This window comes from Cydia fagiglandana, chromosome 8 (assembly GCF_963556715.1).
Source record: "Cydia fagiglandana chromosome 8, ilCydFagi1.1, whole genome shotgun sequence".
Taxonomy (NCBI): Eukaryota; Metazoa; Arthropoda; class Insecta; order Lepidoptera; family Tortricidae; genus Cydia; species Cydia fagiglandana.
Window position 1 is genome coordinate 12,449,337 of NC_085939.1, and position 25,059 is coordinate 12,474,395.

Below are 25,059 nucleotides of genomic sequence, written 5' to 3' on the forward strand. Positions count from 1 at the left end.
GCCATGTCCGAGCCATTCCGTTGTTATATTTTAAATACCGGTTTGTCTCTTAATAAAGTCCCTGACATTGGATACATTGGTGTACACCCCGGGATAGCCTCGCTGGGCGCAGCCTCGTCCAAACGAAACCACTCCCACCTGGAGTCCAGAGCTCTCGTCTACCGCAGGGCCGCCCGAGTCTCCCTGTCCAATTTGAATATTCAAATAACGTCTTCAACTTTTAATAACAATAATCATTTACAAATTAATTTCAAGGCGTTCTCATTAGGAATACAAATTCTAAAATAAATTAATTAAATAGAATGACTTTCGAGCCTCAATCGAAATGACATGTCTGCCCTAGCTTCGCACGCAACAAATGATACACCTAAACCTTCCTCAAGAATCACTCTATTGAATGGTGAAAACCGCTTGAAAATCCGTCCAGTAGTTTTTGAGTTTATGGCGAACATACAAACACACAGACAGACGCGGCGGGTGACTTTGTTTTATAAGGTGTTGCGATATAATATGAGTCCCTGTAATCTGTATTGCATTTTACATGCATGTTTTACCTGGCAAGAATCTTTTCCGCCTTCCGAAACGCCTGCGCAGAACATCCTGGCGGTGATGGCGTTATTGTACGCCCTCTCACATTCCGACGTGGCCACCACAGGAACCGTCACCGCCATCAGGTTGCGACTAGTGTTACCGTTTTCCTACAATTCCGTTGTTTAGATTAGACAACAATTAGACCGTTTAAAAGTACCACCTGACCTAAGCTCGTACCCTCGCCATAGAAAGAAAACTTCCTACAAAACCAAAATTTGACAGCAGTTCAGGGTCGAATTGTGATGTCTCTTTCTAATATACGGCACAATCCCTTTCGGCTATTTAGGGCAAGTAAGTTATGTATATATATATATAACCGCAGATTTCCCAAAAGAAGTGCTAGAAGAGAGAAGAATATTGAAAGAAAAAGTGATTGAAGAAAAGGAAAAAGGAAATGTAGCTTTTATCAGGTATAATAAACTAATTGTAAAAGAAAAAAGTGAAAACAAGAAAAGAGCCCTTTCACACTCTCCGCAGCAACAAGACAACCCTTCGACGTCATCTCATCAAGGGCCGGCTAAAATTCACAAACCGGACGCACCTACACACTCAACGCGCCAAATAGCGGCCATGCCAATTATTAGACCCGGTGCACTTAACATTGAGCGAAATGAAAACGGAATAGTGCAAAAAAACTGCAATATGTCACTGACAACAGGAAATGCAAACTGACACAAACTAAGGAAAATTGCACCCCAAGCCGGCTAGTCACCGTGGGGGACGTAGACTACCACCCTCCAACAATCAATACTAACTACAAACAAAATCAGAAACCTCCTATTGAAAAAAACGGTCTATCAAAAAGATGTGAAACAATAAAGATTGCAACACTTAATACAAGAACTTTAAGAACTCACGAAAGCTTACTGGAATTGGAAAAGTCACTGGAAAACATAAACTATGATATCCTTGGTATTAGCGAGATGAGAAGACAAGGCGAAAAAATTGAAGAACATAAAAACTACATTTTATATCATATAGGTGAAACTCCAGGCCACAGAGGAGTAGGATTTATGATCAAACAATCCCTGAAGAGCAACATCCAAGAAATAATAGGAATTTCAGAACGATTAGCAATACTGAACCTTAAATTACCAGGCTACGCAAAACCATGGTCGATAATGCAAGTTTATGCGCCAACTGAACAAGCTAAAAAGAATGATATTGAAGCATTCTACAATAACTTATCCGACAATGTAAGAAAATACTCTTCCAACCACCTTATAGTTATGGGAGACTTCAATGCCCAGGTTGGTGCCCGACAGGCAGGAGAAGAGTCTATAATGGGTAGCTATGGACATGGAAAGCGCAGTAAAAATGGTCAAAAACTAATTGATTTTCTACAGCTAAACAACCTAACATTGCTCAATTCAGTCTTCAAGAAAAAGCTCAAAACTAAATGGACTTGGATTTCTCCAGACGGAAAATACAAAAACGAGATAGATTACATCATCACAAACAGAACAAAATATTTTAGCGACACAGAGGTAATACAAAATTTAAACTTCAACACCAACCACCGTATGGTACGATGTCGAGTAAGAACACACCCGCCAAAAATGTCTCGAAAAGACTTGACGAACCCCTCAGCAACAACATATGAACGATATACCAACAATATAGACTCATCTTCCATCAAATCCCTGCAAGAAAAAATTTACTCGAATGCAAATGTATTAGATAAATACGATTATTTAATCAAGAACTTAACACAAATGACAATAAAAAAAGTTCAAAGAGATACAAAAAAGTTCAGCGACGAAATCGAAGACCTACTTGAAGCAAGAAAACAATTAATATCAGATAAAATAAATATCAAGCAAAACCAAAGCAAAATAAATCACCTCAGTAACCTTATAAGGGAAAAAATTAGAAAAGACAGGAAAATAAGAAGATTAAAAAAAATAGAAGAAGAGATCCAAAAAACTGGAGGAACTAAAAAAGTGCTTAAAGAATTATGCGAATCTGGAAAAGAATGGATTCCTAGACTAAAATATAATCACTATAAGCAAGTTACAAAACGCAACGAAATTCAAGGACTAGCTACAAGCTACTATAAAGCTCTCTACTCTAGCAAAGATGATTGTCAAGACACAAACTATATCACTCATAATTCTACCGCTAACGAATATGTGCCACCTATTTTAACATGCGAAGTACAAAATGCGATCAAAACACAGAAATTAGAGAAAGCTCCGGGACCAGACAACCTTCCAAACGAGTTAATGAGAGGCACGATTGAGGAGCTGAGCCCATTTTTAACCGACTTCCATTTCATAGAAGGAGGAGGTTCTGTATTCGGTTGTGGCTATTTTTTTTTTTTTTTTTTTTCTATGTACGTTCACCGATTACTCCGACATCCGTAGTCCGATTTGAGTAATTCTTTTTTTGTTTGAAAGGAGCTACCTCCGAGTTGGTCCCATTTTAATTTGGTTCTGTTCTGATGATGGGATCCATGAGGAATTGAGGGAACTCCTCAATTTTTAAAGGCACATGCATGGTGATTTGGGTGTTTTCTTAAGCAATTCGAGCATTTTCTTCCGAAAACCATCACTTTGATAAAGTAGACCTGATGATGATGATTGTTTTGATGATAATGATGATGATTTTTTAAATGTAGTATGTTGAGCGATTACTCCGGCACCTGTGATCCGATTTGAGTAATTCTTTTTTTGTTTGGAAGGAGTTGCCTCCAAGGTGTTTACGTATTATTTTTGGTTCTGTTCTGATGATGGGATCCATGAGGAATTAAGGGAACTCCTCAGTTTTTAAAGGCACGTGTAAAGTGATTTCGGTGTTTTCTAAAGTAACTCGAGCATTTGCTTCCGAACACCGCCAATTTGATGAAGTGCAAGTGTAGCCTTACCACGAGTTTGACATTGACATATTCGCTAAGTTAGCGACGTTAATGTCTTCGAAACTTACTTCTTTTGCATCTCGCTCGCACTAATATGCGAGTACGAGCGAGATGCAAAGAAAGCTACGCTACACGCGCTAGCGAATAAATCGATGTCAAACTCTTGGTAAGCTGGTAAGGCTACTGATCGGGGGTTAGGGTTAGGAGTTAAGGGGTCGGGTAATGGTGGTTGAAGGGCTGCTGGTTCAGGGCCGAGGGGTACATGGATCAGGGGTTGATGCGCTGTGAGGTAGAGTGGTAGAGTGATCGGGGGGGTTGAGGGATTGGGTCAGTGGCGGGGCAGAGGATGGACTTAGTGTAGTGACAGGAATTATAATTTCCCAGTCGGACTCAAGAAAATTCCTGACTACATATTTATTAAAGTAGGTACACGAATTTAGTGTTAATCATGATGTTGTTTTTCATTCATGCGTCGCGCTCTTAACAATGCGTTAAAACTAAAAATGGAAAAATAAAAACTTTTTACAAAAAAAAGAAAACCGACTTCAAAAAGGATGAAATAAAATATTATCCTTTTTAAGTCTATGCGTTACCAACTGATATGTTTGAAGTCGGTGCCAAGCCAAGTAGTAACAATACCCTTAAAAAATAATCAGCTTTATGACTATAAATCCCATTAGAACTGTACTAATAACTATTATAAATGTGTAAGTAATCCTGTCTGCCTCTTTGTCGCCTTTTCATAGCTAAACAACTGAACCGCTTTAGGTGAAATTTGGCAAGAAAGTAAATTCCTTGAATTGTTTTATATTTTGAAATGTAGTCCTCTGAATAAGGGACGGGAAATAACTTCAGTCCCAATCCCACGCTTGCGTGCCGACAAACATGGTACGAACTGTGGAAGGTTTGATCGTATGTTCTGAGGTGTGTTCTTAGGTACAGTCGACGTCAAAGATATGTTTACACTTTTGCACCTTACTCCTGTGTAATAAGACGAAAAGTGTAAACATATTTTAACGTCGACTGTACCTACAAAAAGTACGTTCATTGTCGTCGTGTAAGGCAATCCAACGTACATCCTTATCGAATCGCACCAAAATCATGGTATGCTTCAAAAGTTGGCTTGGCACCGACTTCAAACATATCAGTTGGTAACGCATAGACTTAAAAAGGATAATATTTTATTTCATCCTTTTTGAAGTCGGTTTTCTTTTTTTTGTAAAAAGTTTTTATTAGCCCATCTATTCAATGACATGATTAGCACTGGTATAATCCCGCAGCAGTGGGGTGAATCTCACATCATTCTTTTGCACAAGAAAGGAGCTAAGGACGACATTGGCAACTATAGACCAATAAGCCTAATATCAAACGTGTACAAAATTTTCGCAAAAGTAATTTTAGAAAGAGTAACTAAAGTCTTAGATGAAAACCAGCCTGTGGAACAAGCTGGCTTCAGAAAGAACTACAGCACAATTGACCACATCCATACTATTAAACAAATTATGGAAAAGTATAACGAATATCAAAAACCATTATATATTGCCTTTATCGATTACTCTAAAGCCTTTGACAGCCTCAATCATAACTATATTTGGTATAGCCTAAGACAGCAGGGAGTAGAAGAACCCTATATTAATATTATCAAAAACATCTATGGCAAGAGCATAGGCCGAATAAAATTGGAATCTAAAGGCGAATCATTTCCTGTAAATAGAGGTGTGAGGCAAGGAGATCCCTTGTCTCCTAAACTATTTAATGCAGTGCTCGAGAGTATATTCAGAAAATTAGACTGGTTTGATAGTGGTCTCAAAATAGATGGTAAACGACTGAATCACCTGAGATTTGCTGATGATATTATACTACTAGAGGAAGACCCCATGAAACTACAAGGCATGATACAAACCCTGGCAACCAAAAGCAAGGAAGTGGGCCTTGAATTAAATGCGAGTAAGACAAAAATGATGACTAACACCAAAATCGTCGATATAACAATGGATGGCGCCAGTTTTGAATATGTAAGTGAATATGTTTACTTGGGACAAATAATCTCTGTTGAGAATATGATGTCCAAGGAAATAAATAAAAGAATAGCAAGCGGGTGGAAAAAGTATTGGTCACTTAAAGAAATTATGAAGAGCAAAGATTTAAGCATCAACATCAAAAAGAAAACATTCAACACCTGCGTCCTACCTTGCCTAACGTATGGCTGTGAGACCTGGTCTCTTACCGAAAACCATCGCGAGACACTTGCAAGGTGTCAGAGGAAAATGGAGCGTAGTATGTTAGGGATCAAACTATCAGATAAGATCAGAAACTCAGAAATAAGAAAGAAAACAAAGATTACCGACATACTTGCTCGCATTGACCATCTAAAGTGGGGATGGACAGGCCACATGCTACGCTGCCCAATAGAAAAATGGAGCAAACAGGTTACTCTATGGTACCCTAGAGGCTGTACTAGAAAGCAAGCACATCCAATCACAAGATGGAAAGATGACATCCGTCTGACTCTGGGGCCATACTGGATGAGGGTTGCTGCAGACAGAGCCCAATGGAGACAGTTGGAGGAGGCCTATGCCTTACGGCACACCGAACTGAGGGATATATTATAAGAAAAAAATTGTAATTTAATTTAGTTCGGAATAAATGGCTTTATTATAAGTTATGTCAACGCTAACAATTGCTCAGAGCAATGCTGAGCCGAACGGAGCCGACTTTGCCCGAAGAGAGTTTCCCACCCCTGCCCGTAGAATGTAGATACTGACAAACCACGCACAGCTTTAATCATTCAAGAACCTTGAAATATCATGATTTTTTACTTACAGAAGTTGTACCCCATCCGGACACCAGGATATCAGTTCCAGATTGAACGACCATGTTCGAAGGTGGCAGCGAGATGGCCATCGTGTTGGTTCCATCCAAAGTCATTTTCTGTAGCAGGCGTACTACAGCCACGTCATAATCTGAGTTCGCAGCATTGTAGCGGGGGTGCTGCGTGTAAAATGACGTAGTGTACACCTTACCACCGGTATCAGACTCTGTGCTACCCGCTCGGATGTATACTCTTATCACCCTGAAATTATGTTTGTAGAACATTTCACAGGCAGAACATTTTAAGCAGTGTATATTTTTAACTGACTTCTAAAGAAGAGGTTTGGATGTAGACCGTATACATTTAGGTACATTTTTCTATGTATGTACACCGATGATTCTGTATGATGCGGCAGGAGGGACTATGTAAGTAGTTGTCAATAAGGATAACCGTACATATACCTATAACTAGAGATGGGTAGGGGTGAGTAAATACTGAGTATTTACTCGGTATTTACTCAAAGCACCCGATAAATACCCGTATTTACTCATTTAGGTGGGTAAAAACGATTGCTTATAAAATATTCAAAAAGTGAGATTTAAGAACAAAATTGTCTTTTACTGAAGAGTGCTAACGTGTATTAACAATATCTATGAAATAAAAAGCATAGAGGGCGCATAATTTAGGAAAAAAAGGTAATTATTAGTGAGAGGCAAATTGTGGTAACAATTTTGTTTTAAATAAGAAGGTATTTACTTAAAAAATATGAGTACTTAAATTCTATCGATGTTCTAGATAAGTGCATGTCGCGCAAAAGTGCATGTTTTCGCGGCACTTACGACCTTTTATTAAGGGTTTTTAAATGAAAACTCAAAAATGGCTCAACCAATGATGTTCAAAATATTGTTTTTTGTACTCTATTATACGGCTAATCTCCCGATATGTTTTCATATTTTTTCTGAACTTTGGTTCGAAAGTTATAGAGAGATTAACATTATTTTGGCCTTTCGAAACGGTTTTTTTCCAAAAATATTCAATTTATCCAAAAATGTTCTTAGAAACATTCCAGTTATTTTTGAAGACCCATTTAATGACGTGCAACACGTTGGTGGTTTCTGAGATATTTTTTTGTGACAATTAGTTACATGTATGGAGTGCCCCTCTTAAAAATACATTTCTTACAATTTTGAGTACTTAATCCAGTATCGGCTTACAAAATACACCTATATTTCAAATTTATATGCCCCTTTCAGCACTCTAAATAGTTTATACCCACCAATTTGGGTATAAACGAGTAAATACGGGTATATTGAGTAAATACTGAGTATTTACTCGGTATTTACCTGTGAGTATTTACTCACTACCCATCTCTACCTATAACTCACCCAGTCAGGCAATGCGCCGCAGTGAGAACATATCGCGGACCGATGATAGACCCTCCGCACTGGTAGTATTTGTTACCTGGCTTCTGCACTATCATGTACACCTGGTATGGGACCTGTTGTATCGTCGTGTTGTAGCCACCTACTATCCTGCCACCGTCTACTTTCGACATCCGGCCATGCTTTTTACATGAAACGTCTGAAATTAAGAATGTTAATAATGCATGTTACGAATTTACATCAAAGTTTCAGCTGTAAGATACCTACAAAATACTTGTCGTGTAAACTCTCTACGCATAACAAAATTATTACTACAATTGAATTACGACAACGACGACGAAAGGACAACGATACACATTATAATACAGGGTGTTTGGTACATCGTTTGCCAAATTAAAACGGCAGATAGGTTGAGTTATTTACTATCTTCTCAGGCCTAGCAATCTTTAATTTGGCGCACATTTTTTTTCACTTCTATGCCAGTTTTTCGTAAATATCAAATTTTTACTTGCGCAGTAGTAAAAAAACCATGGCCAATATTGTTTTTCTAAGCATGAGATGATAGCAAATGAATCAACCAATCTGCCGTTTTAATTTGGCAAACGATGTACCAAACATCCTGTATAAAGGGGCCCACAGATTACCAGTTCGCCGGACGATATCAGCCTGTCAGTTGTTCGGAGCTGTCAAATTTTGCTTCTAACTGACAGGCCGATATCATCCGGTGGACTGGTAATCAGTGGGCCCCTTAAACACACAATACTTCTATTTTAAAATATCTCATAAGAAAAGGCACTTCATGTAACTAACGATGACCAGTAATATTATGATCACGCGCCATATTACGGAGCAACTAAAATTTTCATACTAAATGGAACTGTCACCACATCCATGAGAATAACAGGGCCCTGTTGACAATGATCATATATTTTTGGTCGGGCTTTAATAGCCGAGAAATATTATAATTATTTTAAAATGGAAGCCGTTCGGAGCTTAATAGTCAAATTATTCCTGGTCTCTCCTCAAAAGGAGAAATTTCACATATCAATCATAAAGCATTATAAAATTTATTATAAATGATATTATAGCAGCAATATCTGACTTCTGAAATATGATTATCTTAAACAAGTACACCTAAAGATTAGCTAGTTTAGCTACGGTCTAGTTTCTAGCCGGAAAAGCGATAAATTTCGCAGGTTCCTTAAACACTGTTGCCAATTTTGAATCAGTCGTGTCAATCTTCTTGTCCGTGTCAGTTTCAACACAGTTGTTCTGAAAACCTCACTACATCATTTCAACGTCGATCATGTTTAATGGTTGACTTGTTACAAAATCATGCAAAACATAATTATTATTACTTCTGTGCGTAGTTCCAGTCTAGTATTAAAATATATGTGCATGCAGTCAATTTACAAATAAGTATTTGGTAATAAATTCGCTACGTAGGTACGTACATAGCGTACCTATTTATTTATTTATTACAAAGGCGGTTTGTATGGAGCACTGAGGGCAGCTACCTGATCCCATGCTGCTAATGCTACGCGAAAATGTTGTACAATTTTGTAGCAGACTATTATTTTTTTCCTAAATCTTCAAAATCCTGTAAGTTCGAAGATTAGAAGTTATTGGATTTCTAAGATTTCGGAAAAAAACGGTCAGCGACAAAATTGTAATTAATAAAATGAATAATAAAATAATATTGTAACATTTTTAATAGTATATATTATACAGGATGTTTCATGAAACGTGAGCAGGACTAATCCTGCACACTCAGTAACTGATAATTGATCGGTCATCGTCGTATTTAGGTGAAACAACCACACTTTTTCCTGTTTTTTTACTTTATGGTGAGAGCAAATTTAATTCTCTACAATCATGGTCACCCTACAAGACCTAATTAATAAACTTAAAGCCTCTTTAACCGTAATGACAGCATTTTGATTACGAAGAAAATAAACTGTCAAACTTGAGTGAAGTACGAGTTTTCAAAAGTAACCAGACCGTGATGACATTCAATTTGACATAACATATTATGACGAAATGCGCAGTGTTAGTCCTGCTCACGTCTCCTGAATCACCCTGTATTTTAATCGTTTCTGACAACGTTATATGTGACTACAATAACCAGAAATACATCGTACATCGTATCATAAAATGTTAAGACGTTGTGAGTGTTTCACCGCCAAAAATTAAAAAATCTCAAAGAATGACAATTAAAAAAATAGCCCGTTCTAATAGCCCGTCACACAAAAAAACGACAGCAACTAAGAGGATAGAATCGCGAGAAAGAATAAAGCTTTTTCAAATCTACATTTAAGCTCCAGAACAGAACTATTGTCCTCACCTCTGTTGAATACAACGCAGAGAAATAAAATAAAATAGAAATATACTTCCATGTCGTTACCCAAGTTCAAGATAAGTATTGAGTATATTTTCACAAGAAATCCTTATATATTTTGCTTAGAAATTATTTTCAGTAGAACGATGGCTACAATTAAAATAATGGGCTTTAACAACAGCGATATGAGCGCAGTTAAATCACAATTTTCATGTAAGCTATTAAACATGTCCTTGTCGTTTTTAATGTTAAAATTTCAATATTTTCTTATTCTTGCCTAATTACTTTCCGATTCCGGGCCATAATATCCTACTTTCCTGTTTATATGTTTCGTTCGAGCTCTTAATGAGTGTTAATAAAATAAGGGCTATCAATAGGGTATTCTTCGAAGTTCTAAGGTAGGTAGGTACTTCGAATAATTTCGACAAATATGGAGTGTATATGTGGATACATAATATGGGACATAATATTTATACAAAGGGTTTTTCCGGTATTTAACCATACTCTTCGACGGAAATTGGTAGGTTATTACACCTACTCTTGTTATACAAAACAACTTCTATGTGTAGAAATCAGGGAGGGGCGGGGGGGAATCATCGTCAGCGTCATCTATTTTACTTAACGTCGACACTTTTTTTTAACACTGTTACACTTTATTCCATCAGAATAGCTTAAAAAAGGTCTCGTAATATCTAGGCTATAAAACTAAACAAAAAACATCTGACATCATTGCATTAGGTAGCCCAATTGAATTTTCACATAGAAAAACATCATTTTCAAATAAAACTCAGTACTAAAAATATACTGCGACTTAATTCAAACAATAAAGCTGTCGTAGGTATTAAGTTCTTCCTCTTCTAAAAATGAACTTCGATCGGTAACCCATTATTGATTCATTGTTACATGACGTATTGATATAATGGAAATCTAATTCATGACAATTTACCTATACAAATGCTTACCTTGAAGTTCGTTTAACAAAACGAGTTCATCTGATTATAGACATATAAATATAAATTATAAAGCACGCTGACACTGCACGTCAATGGTTGAATTAACGTATATGAAAAGCGGAATTCATTTAGCCCATAATTACTTCACTAATAAACTCTACAACAAAACGCTTGACGTCAATGCCAGCTCTGACATGACATGGACATGACGTATATCTAACGTTTAATTGCAAGTTTTTTTTTAAATATTTTCTTTGTGCCTCATAAACAATTTAACCCTTTCTTATAATAAGGCATGTAGTTCAGATATTATGCAAAATGTAACCCTATCGCTTTAAAGGGGGCCACAGATTACCAGTTCGCCGGATGATATCAGCCTGTCAGTTAAACGCAAAAGGTGACAGTTCCGAATAACTGATATCGTCCGGCAAACTGGTAATCTGTGGGCCCCTTAAAATAAAGTTCAAAATCAGGTGGGAAATATATTCCCTCAGCCTTACGAAGGGTTAAAAATTAAACTGGGTACTCGAAACATACAGAGATGAATTAATATTTTTTGAAAGAACTGTTGTAGACTATTTGGAGTCTTTATTCTTCTTTCTTATTATAAATTCAAAATGGTCTTAAAAAATAAACTGGCATTATAGATCTTCAGATTTCATTGATTGGTCGTGTCAAATGCTGTGTTTTTATAATTCTTTGTAAATACTGAAACATAATTAAATATACACAATATCGAAAGTAAAATCCTCTTATCATTGAAATGGATCTATATCTTGTTTGTCATAATGATCAGTAAAGTTGTCCTAGCACTACAAAAAACCATAATTTTGGTTTCCCTACTAATAATTGTTATGAGAATTGATCGTTAGGGCATGTGCCCATTAGGACAAACCGGTCAGGGCATGTGACTTTAGGAGAAACGTTGTTAGGGATTCAGAATGACACCCCATTTAAATACAGTCCACCAAACTTAAGCATTTTGTTAGTAAATTATTCCATTAATATTAAGTATGGACAGTTCATCATATCATATAAACTGTCCACAGTAAAAGCCGTAGGTACATACTTCCCTTTCATGTACTCGGGCCAATTAACTGTTCAGATACACTTTCTCACAATAAACATATACTTCCAACTAAACTTTGACCCATTTAGTAAGTAATTACACTCGTGATAGTGAATTTTGTCACGTACGTGGGCAATTACGACCCACTAAGGTCAGGCTATTGGGAAATTCACGTATGAAATGTTATGACTATCAAACCGTATCGAGATTAGAATTTCATAAATTGAAAAATGTTTTGTGAAATATAGCATAGGTAAGGTAGACCGAGGTAAGCCTGTAACGTTTTTATAATTAGCACACGCAGTGCAACAGAAGTTTGACGTTTCAAATGGATCTATATCTGAATCCCTAAAGTATTTTCTCCTATCTTTGCATTCCCCAATATTGTTTGTCATAATGATCAGTTGTCCTAACACTAAACCTAACCTAACCTACTTTTCTTATAGCAGTTCGTTTTTGCGAGGGTCGCAGTTCTAACCTAACCTAACCCACTTTTCTGGCAGCAGTTCGTTTTCGCGAGGGTCGCAGTACTAACCTAAATTGATCGTTAGGGCATGTGCCCATTAGGACAAACCAGTTAAGGCAAGTGACTTTAGGACAAACGTTAGGAATTCAGAAGGACACCCTTTCAAATAACACTTGCACGGCGTGTGCTATCAAACGTTGCGGACTTATTTTGGTCTGACTCTAAAACAGACTGAGCCGCTGATCCATAAGTCAGCAATTAGTGTACATCTTGCACGCTTAGTTCTACCTATAGGTGTAATTTCCTATGAATTGGGAGATACGAAAAATCACATCTGAGTAGGTATTATTAATTAAGTATTAGTATCGTACCTACTATTATTTTCCTACAATATTAAGCGTTACTGACTGCTTCTACATTTTTATGTTACCTCATATGTACACGTGTAATTCTCACTTTTGCCTTTTATTTTTGTAATACAATCTAGATCTGTTTGTACATAACACACCGTATAAGTTTTAATTGGCACCCGGTACGATAGACACCAAACGACGTCTAGCGTTGTCTCGAAGGATCGCGCCCGCTGAACCGTTATCAATGCCTACTTGAAATCTCGAACGTATTGAGATCCACCATACTTAACGCATTGACTGCAGGCATTCATTAACTTGCGCCAGATCCTTTACCCAGATACTTCGCTCAGTGTCTTTATCGCATATAAAGTTTCACTTGACTTGAATCCAGGTATATCAAACACATACTGAATTATTTTAAGGCTTGTTTGTGTTCTTAAGTAATTTTGTTGATACTTAGCTTAAGAAAATGTTTGCAACACCCTTCCAACTTTGTATTTTTTGTAACAACTGCTTAACATGGCGCAATTAAATAAACGATATTATGATTATAAACTTTCATGCTTCATCATGTATGTATACTAAAATAAAAAAGTAAAAGGAACTCTGTCTATCTGTTACCTCTTCTCGCAACCGCTGAACCGATTTAGATGAGTTTGGTCCCCAGAGAAGGACATGGGATACGTTTTATTACAGAAATCATCATTCCACGTAGACGAAGTCATGGCCAGACAATAGTATTATTGTAATTATGACCTCTTAGGAGCGTTCCAAACGCTGGGCGAAATTATCAAAACATCATATGCTCAGGGAACTGAATCCAACTTTCGTTTATAATATTAAGGAAAGGTACGCAATACGAAACCTTATGTGACAAAACTTCAAAATAAAATCATAATAATACAAGTACAGACATCTAATTAAGGTAGATAAGTACTCGTAATTCTATATTTTATAGTTATTTAATGACTTAGGTATATTTTATGAATATTGTACATTTCTAGGTGACTCGTGAGATGGAATACAAAGTTATGTGGTTGTAAATGATTTTATTGCGATCCTTTCATTTAATTGCAAAGCTAAGTGCTTCAAACAGTAAATGTTAGTAGATGCAGGTTTTACGCGCCAATGAACGGACGAGGGAAGTAAGTACGAGTACCTTATCTAAAATTTAGTTTGCTTTGTATTTTGATAAATTAAACTTCAAAATAAGTCTGTTGTCTTCAGATGTAGACCAAGCCTTTTTTATGAAATTCATTGATTTATAAATATCCTATAGTATTCTATAATGTGGTACCTACATACTTACTAATAATTTGAATAAATATTTTTAAAATAGAAAAAACTAAAAATAATATAGTATTTAAATATAAACATTGTAAATAATATACTAGATAATCAGAAAACAAACAAGAGCATTGATATTTATTATTATTAACTATATCAAATTAACGACCCTGTTAACCACAAAGCACATACCTATACTCATTACAAGTAAAACACAAATAAAAATAATATCATTCAGGTCACATTAGACAAAACACAATGAAATGTATAATTGTAATAACTTAATAAGACTAGGCGGCTTACTCTGATTGTAATAACATGTTATGGATCTGGATTTGTTATAGATAATATCTGTCAGTGTCAAAAAAAACGTCTCTTGTTAAAGAAATGACACTTTTGTCAATGACATTACCTAACCTGTTAATAAAATCGGAATACGTCTCTAGTTTTAACAAGGTCCTCATGCTGATTACTACGTTTTTAAAACCGCAACAACCTCTGTTCTTACTCACTTTGTTTACATTAAATATGTCATAATAATATATTCATTTTGTAATGTTATTTCATACATGATATGTTAATAATTTATTATGTAATTTTGTCTCTTAGTAAATTGAGAACATGCATGATTTTTTGAAGATATCAATATAATCTTTTTAATAAAGATGATATCTATTAGTATAACAGAAACTTTCGAATTGTGAGAATTAATTTAAAGCCGGTAAATACATGCTATACAAAAAGTGTAGTAAGTTGCAAGTTGTGTATAAGTTGTAATAAGTAGCTGTATAAGTTGTAATAACAAAGATCAGAAATTGTCGTCCAGATATAGCTCAATAAAATATTTAAAATAGGTACTTATGAACAGTAAAGAAACGAACGGGAAAGTTACTCAAAGGAAAGTAAATAAAGTAGACGTCACCGGGAAACATTATTACTTGTTTGCTTATTTAATTATAAATAGCATAGGTTACCAACTTTATACACAAGTATTTTTATTTTATTTAACTTATGAAATGCAATATAAATATCGAAGTAAACATTGCTTATTATTGTAGCTCGGGCGATTTTCCGCAACTCGACGTCTTGCGCCTATTTTGCGTGATAGGGGGTGGGCTAGTCTTGCCAGCCCAGCTCCTCGAGGAATCCTATCAAACCTTTGATGTTGAGTAGGACCTCGGGGAGGTCACTCGGGGATCCGAGATGTTTTGCCCTGTATGGGGCCAATCCGCTGCATTCCAACACCACGTGAGAGGCTGTTTCTTCTTCCTCCATGCATCCACGGCATAGGGGACTGTCTGTGACACCTGTTATAAAAAGATGTTTGTTAAAAAGTCCATGACCTGTTATGACACTGGTTACCATACTCAGTCGAACCTTTCCTAGTTGAAGGAGCGCCCTTGTGAGCTTACCGTTCATGCTAGGCATGGCCTGCTTGGCCTGTCTGCATCCAGTTTGGTTTAGCCAGTGTTCTGTGTGTAGTTTCCCTGTACGTGCCAGCAGCATTGAGCGTACCTTACTAAACGGTATCGGGAGGATCGGTTCCGGGCCTATCGCCCCCGCACCCGATCCTTGTCTGGCGAGCTCGTCCGCGGCGTCGTTACCTCGGGATCCACTGTGTCCTTTGATCCATTGTAAGGTGATCTTATTGTTCTGACATACCTCCATTAGTCGTTCGTGGCATTCGTGTATAAGTTTGGATGTGACTATATGGCTTTTTAGGGCCATTAAGACTGCTCTGCTGTCGGAGAGTATGCGGATGGAGGATCCTACTACCTTCCTTGCAGTGATGGCAGCCGCCGCGTTAATGATGCCCATGCACTCAGCCTGAAATACCGAGTTATGGGCTCCTAGCGGAGTGGTGATTGACATGTTCAGGTCTTCTGAAAAGGTTCCAGAGCCTGATCCGCTGTCTGTTTTGGACCCATCAGTGAAGATTCTCAGCTCCCGGGGATTGAGTCCTTCGTAGTTGTCGTCCTCAAATAATTGTATTTTGTACCTTTTGTCAAAGATGGCTTGTTTGTGAATTCGATCCGTGCCCGCCATGAGCACTGGAAATTCGCTGTATACTTTTTCCAGGCATGCTGTGTGAAGAGCTCCTGTGGTGTTAGACCATATATTGAGGGTTCGTAACCTTACCGCTGAGAGACTGGCCTCTTGTTGTATGTGTAGGTGCAGCGGTGAAAGGTTTAGCATGACCTCCATGGCTGCAGTCGGAGTGGACCTCGTGCAGCCAGTGGTGGCCGCGCATGCGAGCCTCTGGAGTCTTTGTAGCTTGTCTCGTACGTTGCCTAGGTTTGTTCTTGGCCACCAAACCAGAGCACCGTAGCAGAGTAGGGGGCGGATTATAGTCTTATAGAGCCAAAGGGTAATTTTCGGGTTCAGTCCCCACCTCTTACCAATCATCCTTCTGCACTGCCAGAAGACTACTCCCGCCTTGTCTATGCGTTTGTTGATGTGATTGTTCCAGTTGAGTTTACTGTCGAGCGTTAGCCCTAAGTACTTAACTTCGTCGGTCAGCTGTAGCTCAGTCTGGAAGAGTGTTGGTCTGGTAAACTTGCCAAGTGCCCTTTTATTGGTGAACATTACCATTTCTGTTTTGGTGGGGTTAACTGATAGGTCAAAATCTCTACACCAGCGTTCTACGATCCGAAGAGCTGCCTGGGTGAGGTCGCATACTGTACTGGCAAATTTACCTGATATTAATATTGCCAGATCATCAGCGTAGCCTATTGTGTAGAAGTGTTCCTCGTTCAGTTTGGTTATGAGGTTGTTGACTACTAGGTTCCACAACAGAGGTGAGAGAACTCCCCCTTGAGGGCATCCTCGCACCGCCGCTACGGCCTGCGGTTCACCTACATACCTTATTGTCCTTTGATTTAGCATGTTCATGATCCACTTTATTAGTCCAGGTTCAGCGCCGTGGCTTTCCAAGGCGTTCCCTATACTGGAAAAGTGAGTCTTGTCAAAAGCGCCCTCTATGTCAATGAAAGTGCCGAGGCACATTTCTTTGCCGTGGATGGCTCTCTCAATGCGGCTTACAACCATGTGAAGAGCCGACTCCGTAGATTTACCTGAGCTGTACGCGTGCTGGTTGTTGTGCATCGGTATGTTCTTTAGCGCCCGGTCCCTCAGGTCCCTGTCGCACAGTTTTTCCAAAGTTTTCAGCAGGAATGATGTGAGACTGATGGGCCTAAAGGATTTGGCAGCTGTGTAGTCGTTCTTACCTGGTTTAGGTATGAATACCACATTCACATCTCTCCATCTACTGGGCACGTACCCCCAGGCTAGGCAGGCTGCCATGATGTCGGTCAGGGTTTCCTGGATGAGTCCTAGACCCCACTGTAGGAGAGCGGGGAAGATCCCATCCGGACCAGCCGCCTTGAAGGGATGGAAGCTGTCTATGGCCCACCTGAGTTTCTCAGCCGTGACGACTCTGTGCGCCATTTGCCAGTTGTTGTCCGTTGTACTGTATTCCTCGTCCTGCTGATCTGCATCGGCGAGACTTACGCATCCTGGAAAGTGAGTTACCAGGAGAAGGCGTTGGGTCTCTGCAGGGCTAGATGTGTATGTGCCATCGGGTTTACGCAGTGAGCCCAATTGTGATGTGGGCTTGTGCGCTAAGGTTTTCCTCACCCGGGTGGCGTGGTAAACATTGCTTAAAATCATTTGTAATTAAAACCAAGTGGGGTACTACAATATTAATAACTCTATTACCAGTTACTAAAGTTTAAATTTCAACCAATAATTTTATATGACATGCACTAGAGGGTCCATTAACATCATGCTATTCATGCGTAGGTAATGAATTCAAAAACACGAATTTTTAAATTGTAACAATGAACTATTAACCGTTGCGTGTTTAACAAGATTTCAGCTAAGAAAATGGCATCTGTAGTTCAAAGTGATTAACCTTGACGATTGTTACAAATGTTACAATAGTTCGTTTTGTTCTCTCGTGACCCAAACCGTTCGGTTTAACTTGCCTAATAAAAGAGTATATTTTCGCACATGGTTTCCTAATCCAACCATTTAACATAATCACATTCAAAACTTCTGTTTCTATCGCATGGTTTAATTTCATAAGTACCATTAAAAGACATGACCAGTGAACACGGGAAACATTTCAACGTGTAAATAAATTGACTTGTTGATCATTATCCTCATAAGCTCATAAACTGTTCCACCGAACATTATAAAAGTCAAATTCCAAAATATTAAATGTGTGAATACCTTTGGTGGCTACTCGTTTCCCACATTAATTGGATAGTTCGTATATTTTAACTTCAGTGTACATTCCAAGCAATCAAACAACTGAAAAGTTTTTGAATTAATAAAATTGATTGAACTGTAATATATGGTTTGAAGCCTAACGTTATTTTGTAAATTATATATATTCTTCTTAATAATATACCATTGATACCACAACACTAGTATGTATTTGTGAATAGTTATAGTAAATTTCGGTGTTCAAACTCACCATACTGAATATTATGCTACTTAATTGCAGGACTATACCTACAGGTATATACAGGTGGGAAATTTACAAACTAACCCAACTGCGGTATTCTCCTTTTCCGCACATGAACTGATGTTGTAACTCTGATGTTGCAGGTGTCCATGAGCAACGGTAATTTCTTACCATTTTGCGATTCTTCTCCTCGTTGGACTCATAGAGTAATTGCGTCAGTTTACCGTCCAGTGTCATTTCCGTCCAATTGACGGATTAGCACATACAAAATAGGTATATTTTATTTTAAATTTGCTACTTGTGTAATATATGTTTTATGGATATAGATAAATTGTTTAGATATTAAGGATTGCAATAAATGTAAATTTGTACAGCAATGAAGGTTATGTGGACGAAAACTAGAACCAGACGAATACTAGCGCAATGACCCCATATCGTAAATAAAAATATTCTGATGTCAGTGTACGTTCGAATTGCTTTCTAGTCTAAGGCGAAAAGTATTCATTTCAGAACAATAGTTCACCAATAAACATCGCCGAGCCGACGACAATGAGCAACTATTCTGCAACCATTTGTTACTTTTCGTAACGGCCCACTTCACATTACGGGTACAATATTGAATGCAAATCGGTTCCATAATGTATCGATGAACTGTCTCGGCTCACATGCCCGTCTGATGGAGGCGGTAACCACAAAATTGCAAATTTGCGGCTTGGCGACACCATTATAGTTTGAAATTATTTTGCGGCGTATGGATATTCGACAAAATATACGTTGTACCTTAAAAAACCGGACAAGTGCGAGTCGGAGTCGCCCACCGAGGGTTCCGTACTTTTTAGTATTTGTTGTTATAGCGGCAACAGTCATCGTGAAAATTTCAACTGTCTAGCTATCACGGTTCGTGAGCCTACTGACAGACGGACGGACCGTCGAACGGACGGACAGCGGAGTCTTAGTAATAGGGTCCCGTTTTACAATTTGGCTACGGAACCCTAAAAACTAAACGTCGGAAGTTATCGGTTTTTTTTAATAATATTCTTTGCATCATTTCACTTCTAAAATTGTATTGGAGATTTTTATTAGAGACGAATTTTTTAGTCTTGAATGAAATTGAATTTAAATTGGCCAATCAAACTTTGAAGTGTAGCTGTATGTATGTGAGGTGTCTGATGTACAAAGAAGTAACAGTAAGGGTACCATTCCATTTCTGACCGCAGCTGCACTACTAGTACGAAACGCGTCGGTGTTATTGTCAATTTCCATAGTAAAATGAATGGTAGTGCTGCTGTCGTTGGAAATGGACTGCCACCTTAAATACTATCGTTAAGAACAGACATTATCACTTAGCGAATAACTGTTTGATAGAGCATTAAGGGCCCGATTCGGATTTTGAAATAGACATCTATTAGATATCTTTTAGATAAGTATCACCAAGATACGATAACGATATGTTTAAGATCTAACGTGTCAAATTTGACATTTGTGCGATTCTGGAGATACTCTTGAACGATTTGCACAGGATATGACTTTAGAGATCCAATTCACATCTAATAGATATCTTACTCTATCTGACGTAAAAGTGACATTGATTGCCCGAATTGCGCTGCAAAAGAGAACTAGTTGATATCTAAACTATAACGTATCTAGAATGGATCTAGTACGTGTCGTCTCTTGTGAATATCTTGAAGCTCGAAAACGGCAGTAAGTTATATGTACATAGAAAGTGGACTTGGACAATCTAGTCATGACGCAGTTTTTGTATAGGTACCCTAAGACTACCGCTCCAGCACCAACACCTATATAATGAAATTCTGCGTTATGATAAATGTGAAATGACACAAGAAATACGTCAGTGAGGTTTCACCCGCGTCAGAGTAAGCGTTCAGGGTTCATCTATCTTCCTTGGAAAAACTGTTTTTGCCAGCTTCCTTTAGACTAATTTTAGGTCTACTTTCTCATAAGTAAATAAATATATATTTATTCCATAGATTTAAGAAGGAGGTATCCAAACCTAATTTTTAATTACTCCGACAAGAAATTGTAGAAAATTATTGAAGGCGCCACTTCCTACGTAACTGTCACATTTTTGACGTAAAATGCTTAGCAATTCAGTATGGATTTTTTCTACTTCCTATTAATGTAATTTGTACTATTTTATGTCGCACTATAACAGAGAGATACAAATTATAGCGGTAGCCAGTGAGCTCCATTTTAGGTTCTGTCTTAATTTGTCATCAGGTGTGAATAAGGTAATCGCCGATCAGATTAAAATAAAATAAAACAATATAAATCGTAATCTTTTCTCCACTTTTATGGTTCCATAGCTTAGTAGTAAAAATGTATCTCTTAACATAGAAAATAAACAACAACCAATTGAACTGTTAAATCTCCGAAACTAAATTTCTTAGTTTTCACTGAGTGTCGCTTGATCGTATCTTACATAACGCAGTCCAATTAGCGTTGTTAAATTAACCTTAGTAAATTAATCCATGAAATCATTTTTATCAATTATAAATTGATCTACTTTTCAATCGAAACTTAACAAACAATCAACAATCAATCAACCAAAAAAATCAATCAATCTTTACAATCTCATCAAAAAACTCACCTGCAAAAATTATAGAGATCTAATAAATGGCGTCAACTCCAGAATTCACCAATGTATACGGTGCCAAAGGCAAATAATGTATATGGCAAAAGAACTTGTTGGTATATTCTCCCAGATACATTAAATAAATTACCTAAGGAATTAGTACATATATTAAAAAATATAAAACCATCACAAGTCAATAATATAAAGAATATTTCACAAATGACAATGCTCTGGCAAATATAATGGCAAACAAACTAAAAAAACCATTAGCTAAATTTAGGTAAGTAGATATTTGTTTATATTCTGAATTAGTTAGGTAACAACAAAACGCGAGTTTAGTGACCGCGCACATAATTTCATACTAGAGATTTTGCACACATAATTATGTATCTAGATTTAAGTACTTTTTTGGGAAATAAGTAGATTTTTTTTTATTGTTACGTTTGTTTTAAGGGTATAATCAATTAGTTCAATAAAACTTATTAGCATTAAAATTCGTAAAAAAAATCTAATAAGTATCTACGCTATCTGTGAATAAAACGAGTTATTGGGAGAGATATCTACATACATATAAATAATAATATTTGCAGCGGCGGCGGCGGTCGCGCTGTGCGCTAGTTATTCTCTTTTAGCGTCTAGTTAGCACGGATTAGACGCTTGACAATATTATCTGCGACAATAATATCTTCGTGACAATATTATTAGCTTTTGTCTAAGTTAATACATAATAAGCCATAATAGCATTCTAAAAAAGCAGATTGCTTCATTTTCTTTACACTTATTAATAATACAATACATATACCGGGTGTAGCCTGTAACATGAGCAAATAATTAAAACATAGATTGTACTCCTCAAACGGTGACACTTTTGTTCCACAACTTTTAAAAATTATGAATTATTTAGACTCCCTATTTTTCATACAAAATAAATATTATCTTCAATGGACGCCATCGCCACGCCATATCATTGTGATCGACGTTGCTTGTCACGCCTTAAACAAAAGAAAATTCGCAATACATTGCGTCTTAGAATAAACTTTAAAGTGTATTAAAAATCAAACCACAAGTTATTTTTAAAAGTCGCTGAACAAATGTTAGTCAGTATGAGGAGTACAGTCTACAGTTAAATTTTTTGCTCATATTACAGGCCACACCCGGTATGATTTAGCAACAGTATCTTAATGTATAAGTAAATCAAACACATTTTATTTTTTATCTTTCCTGTGAAAATTTAACTTAAAAACATATTAAATGTAACAGCACTGCCGTCAAATGGTAAAACGCTGCAAGTCAAAAAACGCAGTTTTGAGAAAAACGCATTTAAAGGTTTAAACATTCCGGCCTTTGAAACACCTAATTTTTATAAACTTATAAGGTTGAAATTTACACAATATATACCTAAGAGTGCATTTTATATAGCCGAATAATGAACATTTTATAAATTAGTGTATTTATTTAAATATTAGCTATAAAGTGTTTTCCCAATAAGATCTAACAAAAAATAACCTAAAGAAGTTCTTAGCAAAACGCTGTAACTCCATAGTTACATCATTTTGCCACAATTATTTCCTAGTTGCAGCGTTTTGGCCTTTAGATTATAACTCATAAAGTGATTAATTGAAAAAAGAAAACATTGTAAGTGTAATTCTTAACATGGATATGTAATTTTAAAAAGTTAAATTAATTAAGTAATTGGAAATTTTTACTTTCAATTTTGATAAACGGTATTTCTTTTTAAACGGTATCATTTTTTCAGTGTCTTACCGCGTTTTGGCGTATTCTACGCTCTTAATTTAACAATATTATAATGCAAGCAGAACGCTGCAGGTAGCACTTACAGCGTTCTGCTTTACTCTGTGTTATGATGTATTAACATGACACAGAAATAAACACGCGTTAACTCTTGTTACAATGTTTTGGTATGCTTACCCTATAGTTGCCGCGTTTTGACAGTTTTATACAGACTTAATTAAAAGAGATATCAAAAATCTGAAAAAAGGGGATGATAGAAGAACATAAAAGGAATCATTTGATCCAAGGCAACTTAAAACGCTGTAACTTGAGTTGCAGCGTTTTACCATTTGACGGCAGTGCAGCAATTGTGATATACTTATTTCATTTCTTTGCAATATAACTCACCAATAATCATAAAATAAATTATTATTAATAAAATAATAACTTTTTGACATTTGATTATTATGCTATGCATTTACAATGTGAATTTTGTTTTCAGTTGAAATAATTGTAACAATTATATTTCAGATAAACACAAAATAACAAGTAGGTACATAAAATAATTATAACTACCTACTTATAAAATAAAACTACGAGTAATATAAGGTTTAGTTTACTTTTATTTTATAAGTAAGTAGTTATAATTTTTGTAATGTACGTAATTTTTATTTTATGTTTCACGTAAAGTCACGTATTCATTTATTTAAAACTATAGCCTTTCATTTAAGTACTTATTTAGGTACCAAAATAGGGACCTTAAGGTAAATAACATTCATAATCATTTTTCTATTTACATTCATTACGAGTATACTGTATAATTGTAAGTGACAAAATAGAACATATACTATTAACGATATAATACGGAGGTAGTAGTGGAGAATTAACATTTTGGTCATTTATATTATATCATATAGTCCAAGCCCTACAACATTCCATTCACATTACATTTCATTATCACACTATATTAAGTATACTCACAAGCCGAGCCGATACATGCACTTTCTTTCAGACAACAGATTCCAATGCATTTAAAATGCTCTAGCACATTTCTCACGCTCCAGTTACTTATTAATCACTACATGGTAACGCAATTAATTGCTTGCAAAAAACGCTTCGTTACTGTTCACTTTTCTATCCTTAACCTTATTGTGTAGGGTGTCAAATTCTATGATATCTTTGGTTTATAGTACCACATTCGGTGCAGTTTTAGGTGAGAGGAACAAGCGCGGGCGCAGCCGTACGCACAAGTCTTCCGTCGAGCTCAGTGCCTCAACGACACTGGCCGAGAACGAACTTGGAACCTCGAACCACACCTATCCAACGCGAATCCTTCGTGCTCTGTGATTGAACTTTAACGAACTTTTTTGTGGCATTTTGTGACTGTGTTACCAAAACGTCTCTCTGGTGAGTATTTTTATTTTTATTTTTGAACAGACAGTGGGATGACAAATGAGCGGAGTAAACTTTCGTAAAAACGATTGCGGTTTCGCCGGCTCTCTCCTTATAATCAAAGAAAGCGGAGATTAGACGGCTCGTTGCTGGTTGATAAATGGATTTTGCGTGTAAAACAAATTAATTGAATTAACAGAAAAATAAACAATCGTTCGTTGTTAAGTAAATATCTATGGTACAAAATAAATATTTATGGCTTGGTGGTAAAAAAGATATTAGATATACATATTTACTTATGTACACATACATAAGCATGAATTATATTATCTGTTCGTTATACTCATGGTCAGGTTTTAACAACAATGTTAAATTAAAATGATTGTAAAGCAACTTTATTGATAAAAAAGTTATTTATATCTAATTAAAAAAAATCCTTTTTTACTACAAATATTGAAAACAAATAATTATTAATTCCACTACAACAGAACAAATCATGTATGAAAATTTGTTATTTAAAAATAATAATTAACCATACCATAATATATATTATTATAATAAATAATTATGATATGATTTAACATTTAAATAATTAAAATAAAATGACTGTTATAGTAACTCGTCTTATTTTACAAATTATTTTTATCATCTTTATTATTTTATAGATTATAAAATTATGTATTATTTATCGTTAGTGCCTTACAATATCACGAATTCAATTCTTAAACCATTCTTTAAAAAATACTGACTTAAATGTAACATGT

General features: G+C 36.3%; 1 protein-coding gene across 2 annotated transcripts; it reads right to left on the reverse strand.

The window, feature by feature from the left end:
* Nucleotides 1–24,310, reverse strand: LOC134666814 (trypsin 5G1-like). Of its 2 annotated transcripts, none has more exons than XM_063524113.1 (5): nt 23,885–24,310; nt 7,646–7,841; nt 6,272–6,521; nt 555–698; nt 1–183 (listed from the first exon to the last, which is right to left on the reverse strand). In XM_063524113.1, the coding sequence occupies exons 2-5, from the start codon at nt 7,813–7,815 to the stop codon at nt 31–33; spliced, it is 717 nt and encodes a 238-aa protein (XP_063380183.1). In that variant the 5' UTR covers nt 7,816–7,841; nt 23,885–24,310; the 3' UTR covers nt 1–30. The 2 variants fall into 2 exon arrangements, with proteins under 2 accessions (XP_063380183.1, XP_063380182.1); XM_063524112.1 differs by lacking the exon at nt 23,885–24,310 and adding an exon at nt 9,987–10,058.
* Nucleotides 24,311–25,059: the final 749 nt, after the last annotated feature.

Excerpts from the sequence above, each read along its gene's own strand:
- LOC134666814 (XM_063524112.1), bottom strand. The coding sequence starts at position 10,038 with ATGGAAGTATATTTCTATTTTATTTTATTTCTCTGCGTTGTATTCAAC. Across the intron at positions 7,842-9,986 it reads CTGCGTTGTATTCAACAGAG|ACGTTTCATGTAAAAAGCAT; the intron begins GTGAGGACAATA and ends TCTTAATTTCAG. Across the intron at positions 6,522-7,645 it reads GCGGCGCATTGCCTGACTGG|GGTGATAAGAGTATACATCC; the intron begins GTGAGTTATAGG and ends ACATAATTTCAG.